At 31.7% G+C, this 9,279-nt stretch overlaps 1 protein-coding gene across 1 annotated transcript; it reads right to left on the minus strand.

Annotated features, from left to right (window-relative positions):
* Positions 1–1,190: 1,190 nt before the first annotated feature.
* On the minus strand, positions 1,191–2,652 carry LOC110642860 (heavy metal-associated isoprenylated plant protein 35). The gene is made up of 3 exons (XM_021795043.2): positions 2,500–2,652; positions 2,312–2,387; positions 1,191–2,153 (listed from the first exon to the last, which is right to left on the minus strand). Exons 1-3 carry the CDS (start codon positions 2,548–2,550, stop codon positions 1,411–1,413), a joined length of 870 nt encoding a protein of 289 aa, XP_021650735.2. The 5' UTR covers positions 2,551–2,652; the 3' UTR covers positions 1,191–1,410.
* Between the last annotated feature and the right edge of the window lie 6,627 nt (positions 2,653–9,279).

Genomic DNA, 9,279 nt, shown 5'->3' on the forward strand with positions numbered 1-9,279 from the left:
TAGTTGCCCATTACTAAATTGACTTTTATTTTTGAAATGTCATAGGCTGTCTTCCGTTGGCTTTATAAGCTTGTGCAAGGATAGACTTGCCATAAGCATTGCTGTATGCCTTTTACTAATTTGAAGTTTGCTAGTTGAAGGGAGTATTGATCAAATTACATTTTAATTTATCATTAATTTATATAAGTAATTAAGTTATTTTGCAATCCAAGAATTTATATGAACTCTCTTTCAACATGGGACAAGTATTCCCAACCATGTCCAGCGCTCATTGCTTCCCTTCTTTTTATGGCAATATGATCCTACTAATCTAATCTCTGCTTACATCATCTTCTTGGTTTCTCAGCCTTTCAAGCATCTGAAAGTGAAGCTACTATTAAAACATGCTAAGCTTTTTTGTTGTTGTACATTTATTTCACTGGTTAATTTCTACAAGCAAATGGTGCCCTCTATGATCAAAATACCTAGAGAGGGAGTGTTCTATTTAGATATTGCCAATGATTATGGGAACCTCAAACTCAAAAACAATGAAGAGCAAGCAATGAGTTTCTGAAATTGTACTCTCTAATCGTATTTTGTGATCTTTCAAAGGCTTCACCAATCATAAGATATGCATTATTTTTATTGGGTCCAAACATATTCCTATCATTCATTACAATCTTGCTTTATGCTTTCCTTTCTTCTTTCAGACAAGAAAGCCATATATTTTGTTTTTTTTTTCTCAACACCACTTTCTCAAATAGTAAAGAAGATTCGCGTAGAGAGCATATTTTTGAATTTAGACATTGGTCTCTTGCAATATTCTTCTGGAATAACTAGTCTGCTTGTAAAGTTTGTCTTTTGAACTCTGCCTTGTAATGTCAAGCAGATCAGAGTCAATTGGTGAATTAGGTCTTTGGTGCTCAGATGAGCAAGGCCAAGGCTATGTGATTGGATTTAAAAATTAAAGTTTAAAGATTATTATGTGCTTTTCACTGGAATTTAGATTTGCTTTAACAAACCCACTTGAATTTAAGCAGCCATTGATATAAATATGATTTTTTACAAGAGCACAGATAAAAGGTTAGTAAATTCTTGCAAATTCAATTCAGCGAATATTCCACAAGAGACTACAGCATGCATGGAAATTATGCCAACTTCAGATGTATTATACTTGCTGCATGTTAACTAGAATGAGAACAAACAGGGTGTTATGGGAAACTTTTATATTTACTCCACGTCCATACAACACATACATTATCTAGAGCATTAAGAACAAGCACAAGCTCACCACTTGCACCTCAAAAAGAAGCCATATATATATATATATATATATATATATATATATATATATATAACCCCACATAAAAACCCAAAACCCTCCCATTCAAGTGCAAAATTGCCCTTCTCTTCCTCTGAACATCTGATTTATCACATGATGAAACACCCATTAATGTTTTCATCACTGAAATAGTAGAAAGAGTCCAGTGGGTTCATTTGATTATATCTACTTGGATGTGCATACAGTGGAACATAATAGAAAGGACCAGGACTTTCCCTAGGGTATGCCATACTGTAACTTGATGCGTATACCGGAGGAATGATGAACCCTTGTGGGAAGGGAACCGATTCATGACATGTAGGGCTGAGATTACTCGGGCCCACTAGTTGATCCATTCCTACCCCCGGAGTTTCACATCCAGTACCTGCAGCTGCACCAGAAGACGATGAACCTGAACCTGCATCGTTGTTGCCATTATCACCTTTTTGCCCCTTCTTTTTCTTCTTTTTGCCTTCACTTTTGGCAACCCCACCACCACCCCCACCCTCATTTTCACCAGCAGTGTTCTTCACCATCGGCAATTCCATATCCTCGATAGCATTTTCCAGTGACTTCACGACATCTTTTGTCTTTTCAGTCATTCCATCTTCACTAAATTTAACAGATTTTTTCCTTCCATTACCATTGAAATCGTGGCCTTTGTTTGCGTCCTTTTGCTTGTGCATGTCCTTTGCTTTGGCTGATTCTTTTTCCTCTGATAAGGAGAGTTTTTCAGGCCAAATCTGTGCATGCTTTCCTGTTTTGATGAGTTTCTTGATCAAGGTCTCAACTTCGATGTTGCCTGTAACTGTGACTCTTTGTTGCTGTGAATCTACTGTTGCTGTATAAACACCTAAAAAAAGGGAAAAAAATGCAAAAGTTTTACCATAAGGGTACTAGTAGAATAATTCTTGGTGTCTTTCTAGCCATTATATATAAGTTGAAAGCTACAAAAACAAGAAGAAGAAGAAGAAGAAGAAGAAGAAGAGGATTCTCTCTTTTGTTGAGTACCATCGATCCCTTGCAGAACTTTCTTGACCTTTCTTTTGCAACCTTGGCAGTGGATAGATACCTTCAGGACCCATGTCTGAAAAACAAAGAAAATGGAAGATTTTGAAAAAGAAAGAGCAATAAAAGCAGTGATGAGATGATGTTAGAGATGACCAGTTGTTATATTAAAGAAAAGGTGAGAAATTAACCTGGCATTTTAGAGCTTTGTAGGGTTCTTCACCAAATGTTGTTGCAGCCATCAGAAGGAAGGGAACTAGAGGTTAGAGACTCTACCTACTTTAAGCTAGCTTTAAATTTTGCTTTTGGGAAGCTTAAAATTTAAAGAGTTACAACTCAACTCAACTCAACTCAACTAAGCCTTTATCCCAAAAATTTGGGGTCGACTATATGGATTCGCTTTTTCCACTCTGAACGATTTTGGGTTAAATCTCAGAAATGTGTAATGCTTCTAAGTCATGCTGTACTACTCTCCTCCAAGTCAATTTAGGTCTACCCCTTTTTTTTCTTTCTATCCTCTAGCCTAATGTGCTCTACTTGTCTAACTGGAGCCTCCGTATGTCTAAGCTTCACATGACCAAACCACCTCAATCTCCCTTCTCTCAACTTATCTTCAATTGGCACCACTCCTACCTTTTCTCTAATACTTTCATTACGGACTTTATCTAGTCTAGTATGGCCACTCATCCACCTTAACATTCTCATCTCTGCAACTCTTATCTTAGATGCATATGACTCTTTCAGTGCCCAACACTCACTACCATATAGCATAGCGTATGGTATGCGGTAAAATTTTCCTTTTAATTTATTGGGAATCTTACGATCACATAAAACTCCCGTGGCACGTCTCCACTTCAACCATCCGGCTTTAATCCTATGACTAACATCCTCCTCACATCCCCCATCTACTTGAAGGACTGAGCCTAGATATTTAAAGTGATTACTTTGGGATAGTGCCACTCCATTCAAACTAACTCCTTCCCTATCACCAGTTTGGCCTTCACTGAACTTGCAATGCATGTATTCTGTCTTCGTTCTACTTAACTTAAAACACTTTGACTCTAGAGTACTTCTCCAAAGTTCTAGCTTCCTATTGACTCCTTCTCGTGTCTCATCTATCAGAACAATATCATCCGCAAACATCATGCACCAAGGAATACTCTCTTGTATATGTTTCGTCAGTTCATCTAAAACTAATGTGAAAAGGTAAGGGCTTATGGCTGATCCTTGGTGTAATCCAATTGAGATCGAAAAATTTGCACGTGAGTGGTGTCTATAATAATAGCAAGTGAACACACTAATCAACTGTTTAATTACAGGTGAACTTAAGGAATTACCACTAATGAAGCCTTAAATTCCGTTTAGAGTGCTAAATTGTAATTGTGAATTTTATTAAATCTTAAAAATTAAATTATTTAATTTGAAAAATACAAAGATTAAAATTATAAATCTTGTGAAAATTTATAATCTAAATTATAATTTACTCTAAAGATAACTATGAGAAAAAATAGTATTTACATCCCACGTTAGAGATGAGAGAAAGAAGAAGAAAAGCCCATTTAAAGTCCTTAATGGCAGGTGATCTACCAAGTTTAAAGAGGCCTGCGTAAGTGTAACCTCTTTCAGAACGAAGTTTTGGTAATGATGACGAAATTGCAAAGATCCATGGACTCCCATCATTACCCTCAAGAGTCTTGGATAGTAGGATTCTGAGAAGTCTTTGTCTTTAATTATTACAGATTCATTTCAATGGCAACAACCACCTGGGAAAGTGCACTAGTTAAGTTTAGAACGGAGAGAGTGCCCTAACACGTAAACAAATATCTTGGAAAATAGTGAATATTAATGTCACATCGTTATTGACATTTACAATTAATATGAGCAACTTTAAGAATTAATGGCTTTCTCTCCTGCATAGAATGCGCCTTTATTGATCGATACGTTCTTTCATTTTACGTTAAAACAATCATATAAAAATTCATTTACTACACTTTGTCTATATAAAAATTATATGTTTACTAACAAAATTTTTATATAATTTTTATATTAAAATTATAATTTTTAAATTAATAAAATATATTAAACAAATCTTAATAAATACATTAAAAAAATTGTATATATAATTATAACGCTTTAAATTAAATGAAGTTATCTGGCTCTTTTATATTGAATAGGAAAAGCATGTGTCAATGGTGATAGTCTTCAAAGTGTTCCGAATTTATTAAATCTTTTAATTTTTTAAAAACATTAAATAAAATTTTCATATTTTTCAAATATATTAAATAATTTTTTTATTATTTTAAAATAAATAAAATTTTTAACTTTTAAAAATAAATAAAAAATTAAATTATAATTTATCTTTAATATAAATTCAATCAAAACAATGTAAAATAATTTTTAGTATATAGAATTCGCATTAACAATTCTATATATTTAATTTGTAACATATTAATAAGTATTTACTATATTTTGAAATAAATTAACAAATTATTTTTTTATGAAATGACTTAAAAAATTTCTCTAGAATTCACCATTTTCATCATAATTTTTATATAAAAACTTCTTGAATCATTTGATAAAAAGCACAATTTATTAATTTACTTTAAAATGCAATAAATATTAATCGAAATGTTACAAATAAGATTATTTATGAAGTTCACCGGAAGATGTTTTAATATATTATATTTAATATAATTTATTAATATATTATAAATATAATATATTTTAATATAATTTATTTAATATAATTTATTTTTAAATAATTTATTTCAATAACTATTTATTCATATTTTTTTAATTAATTTATATTAATAATATTCATCATAATTTAATATTTTATTAAATTAATAAATACTAAATAATACCAATTTTTAAATATTTATAAAATATTCAATATAATTTATTTGCTATACTAATTTTTTTATTTGCTAAATAAATATTAATGCTTCTTTGCATATAAATAATATTAATATTTTTAAATTTTTTATATTATATAGTTATTAATTTTATGTACAATTTTCAAAATTTTTATATACAATAAATAATAATTTTTTAATTTTATAAATTAATCCTTATATGTTTATTAATTATAAAAATATAAGGGCTTATTTATAAATAATTATAATATTTAAGATTATTTTATAATTAAAATTTTTTTTAAGAACTTTAAAATAATTAATATATATTTTTAATGACAAAAAAGTAGTTGAACGCTTTTTAGAATAGCGTCTATGTAACACCCCCGTTTGCATAGCCTGATAGATTTCACTGTTCCGGTGACCGGTGTTGGTCCGGACAATTAAGGGGATTAGAACCACACTTAAGATAACTAGATAAGCCATAAACACAAATAATTAGTAATGTTCAATTAGTTAAGTATAAATAAGAAAAACAGAACAGAAGAAGTTAAACGAGCCGAGAGTCACAGCGATGGGTGACCTTCTCGGGAATGACTGCGAAGTCATTTTAAACTCAAATTTCGAACCGTAAAAAGTGACGCTGCGGTCCTTAGGACCCTTATAAACACAGTGAAAAAGAGAAAATCACGAAAAAGATTTGTTAAGCTAGTCAAATAATTAGGTCATTGCAAACCGAGATGAATCGGCGAGGGGCAATTTGGTCAATTGACCCCGAGAGCTGACTCCTGACCTAACTGTCAAATAAAATCGGAGAAAAGAAAATTTCGGAATCGAAAATTAAATTAAAGAATTAATAGAAAAAAAAAGAAAAAAAAAAGAAGGAAAATGAAAAAGGTGTAGGGAAATGACATCATGCATGACATCATGCATGATGCCATAAATCCCATAATTAATAATTTGATTAAACGGATTTTTGGGTCTTCCATAAGACAAAAGACAAAGAAAGAAAAGAAAAAAAAAAAAAAAAACACAAAGTCTTCTTCTTCAAAACGTCACTTTCCCTCTCCCTTATATCTCTATAGTTAAACCTCCATTAAAGCTTGTCTTCAAGCTTTGAAACCCTTACCAAATCCCAACTTCTTCCATAATCACTCCATAAAACCTTATTCCCTTCCCTTGAGAAAGAAATTTAACAAGAAAGAAAGAAGAAAAGAGGAGAAAAATTGAAGATTGGATATCAAAGTTGAGGTAAGCACATCAAAATTGAAAGTTTGAGATTAATTGTTTTGTTTTTAGCTTGAATTACTTGTAAATAAACTTAAAATAAAAAAAAAATATGTGGGAGGGACTAAACTGAAATTCGTCCAACAGGGAGGGGAGAGTGATTTGCATGAGTTTGATTGAGTTAAACATGTTAAAATGCTTGAATGAGTTGAAAGATTGTGTTTATATGCTTTGAATTAGTTAATTACAATGAATTAGTGTGGTTAGGGTTTGAAACCTAGAGTTTTGAGGCAAAAATTTTGGAGAAATTGGTAAATGATATATTTGACATAATGTGAAGTGAAAAATGGTCATTTGTGACCAAATGAGGTGTGTTAGAAGTGTTGGAATTAAAAGTCAGTTCGGATTGGATAAGGTCATGTGCTGGCAGCATTACCAAAATTTCCTTTGAGGGACCAAAAATGAAATTTTACAAGTCCAATGGATATGGGACCAATTGGGGATGAAAATAGGCACTAAATGACACAAGTTTCATTTAGGAAGCCTGCCAAAAAAGTGACTAAAACCTAGTGAACAAAGTGACCAAAGTTGAGAAATCGCAGGCTGCCACTATACAAACTGACCAAATGAACAGTGTTTGTTCATTTGGTCATAACTCGAGCTAGAAAGGTCTAAATGACCTGAAATTTTACCAGTGGTTAGATGAGATATAGACCTAAAACTTTCATGAAGAACACCAATCCAAATTATGCCATTAACCCAATCAAATTACTGAGCAAAATTGGTGACTTGAATCTGCAGAACTGCAGATTGCCATATGAACAGTAAAGTTTCAATGGCTATAACTCTCTCTAGAAAACTCCGATTTAGGCGATTCTTGAACCGATGGAAACCTAAGACATAGTAGAACATTTCATATGAAGAAAATTAGACCAAATTATGGACCTAACTTGATCAAATTGGTGAACGAAATTGGAATCAATAATCTGCCTAAATAAAATTCTGCAGCATGAATAGTAAACATAATTTGCTTATAACTTGAGCTACAAAACTCAAATTGGGGTGATTAAAAAAAGAAGAATAAACTTAAGACAATAAGGAACATTTTCTATGAAGAAAGTTTTGCCAAATTTCAACAGTAAACTGACCAATGAAACAGTACAATTAGGGACACCAAAATTGAAAATTTGGCAATTTTGCCTAAAAGGCCTAAGTTTTGAGAAAATGACCAAAACTAACAAGTTTAGTGACCAAAATGTGGTATGTGGGTGAAGTTGGAATTCCCATACCTATTAAACCTTAGAAAGTCAATAATTTAACTTGAATAGTGCAGTGAATAGTAATCCGAAACACAAAATTTCAAGAACGTCGAACTTAGCACTTTAGAGTTAGGTAAAAGTGAAGTTAAATTTATTATTGGATTTATGCTAAGTTATGGTACTAAAACACTGTGAAATTGTGTGTTTCAGTAGAAAAGAATACCGGGATAGAACCCGAGGAGTCGAGTCAAGGCCAAGAGGCGACTCGTTTGAGGTTTGTACACAACGTATACTTTTTATAATTATCTTCTGAATACTGTTTTGAATAATGTGAAATATTGAATTATGACATTCTTATGATGTTTGATTTAAATTGTGAAAATTATTGTGTATATTTGAAATGAAAATGTTTAGCAAATTGTTAAGATAAGTTTTGAAACCACAGTGTCATGACCATATATTTGGACACCTCACTAGCACGACTAATGGGGGTAATTAGTTTCGAATTTTGATTCCTTCTCTGGAGAAGTGTTGAGGTGTGCCAGTAGAAGAGGATGTGAATGGATATCCATATATTTGAGCTAGCTAGCATTGTGATTTGATTTCTCTTTAGCCTCTGGCTATTGAGATTCTATTTGTTTCGAATGGCATGATCTAACTGTGAATTTTATGAAATGTGTTTTGATTCTTCGAAATGAACTTGATTTGCATTAAAATTTCATAATTCGTGTTTTGTGTTTAATGCTCATGTTTAGTTAAATTTTTGAATAAATGTGATTTATATTCTGCATAAAGATTATTTTAGTATGTTGTGCACCACTGAGTCCTAGTACTCAGCGATAGCTTTTATTGCTGTCGCAGATTTAGAGACTAGAGGAGCGAGATCGAGTCTTGAAGATTGAGGATCATTCAGCTTAAAGTCTTCGGGTATAATTTATACCCTAACTGTAAATATTTCTTTTGATGTATATATTGCACATAAATGTATGGACATGTAAAAATGGGTCTTGAGCAGTTTGTATAAAAATTGTATAAAGTTATAATATATATTGTAGTTTGAAATTCTCTTAATGTAAATTTTGTAATGATGTATCTAAATTGTTTTGTTTCTAATGAAATATGAATGGAACTATTTTATTTAATTTGAATAAAATGGATTGCTAGTATTTTGATGATCATTGGATAGTGGATTTGAAATTTGAAAGTTGGTATTTTACTCTCTGTGTCGAACGCTCACTCCTGTTCATTTATTTTTTTCAGGCTACGGGAGGATTATTTATTGTGGCTAACCTACTCTTCTTCTTCGCAGGTCCATTAATAGTATTTAATGTATTTTATACAATTGAGTTAATTTTTAAACTCCGCATGTGTTAGAAGTATTTATTTTTATTTTGAGGCTATATTATAAAAATTATATTGAACCTGTAAAATTATTAACTGTATGCATTATGGAATTGGATGAGAGAGCTGAGCTCCCATTTGAGTTATGACATTTTGATCATGTAGAGAGTGAGCTGAGCTCCCCAATTTATTACATATTGTGTTTACAAGTCGGGCGAGTAAAAAACTCCCCGTTGAATGGTCTATTTTATGACCATACTCTGTCCGGTTGAATTCTTGAAATTGAGCT

The sequence above is a fragment of the Hevea brasiliensis genome, chromosome 4 (assembly GCF_030052815.1).
Source record: "Hevea brasiliensis isolate MT/VB/25A 57/8 chromosome 4, ASM3005281v1, whole genome shotgun sequence".
NCBI classification, from domain to species: Eukaryota; Viridiplantae; Streptophyta; class Magnoliopsida; order Malpighiales; family Euphorbiaceae; genus Hevea; species Hevea brasiliensis.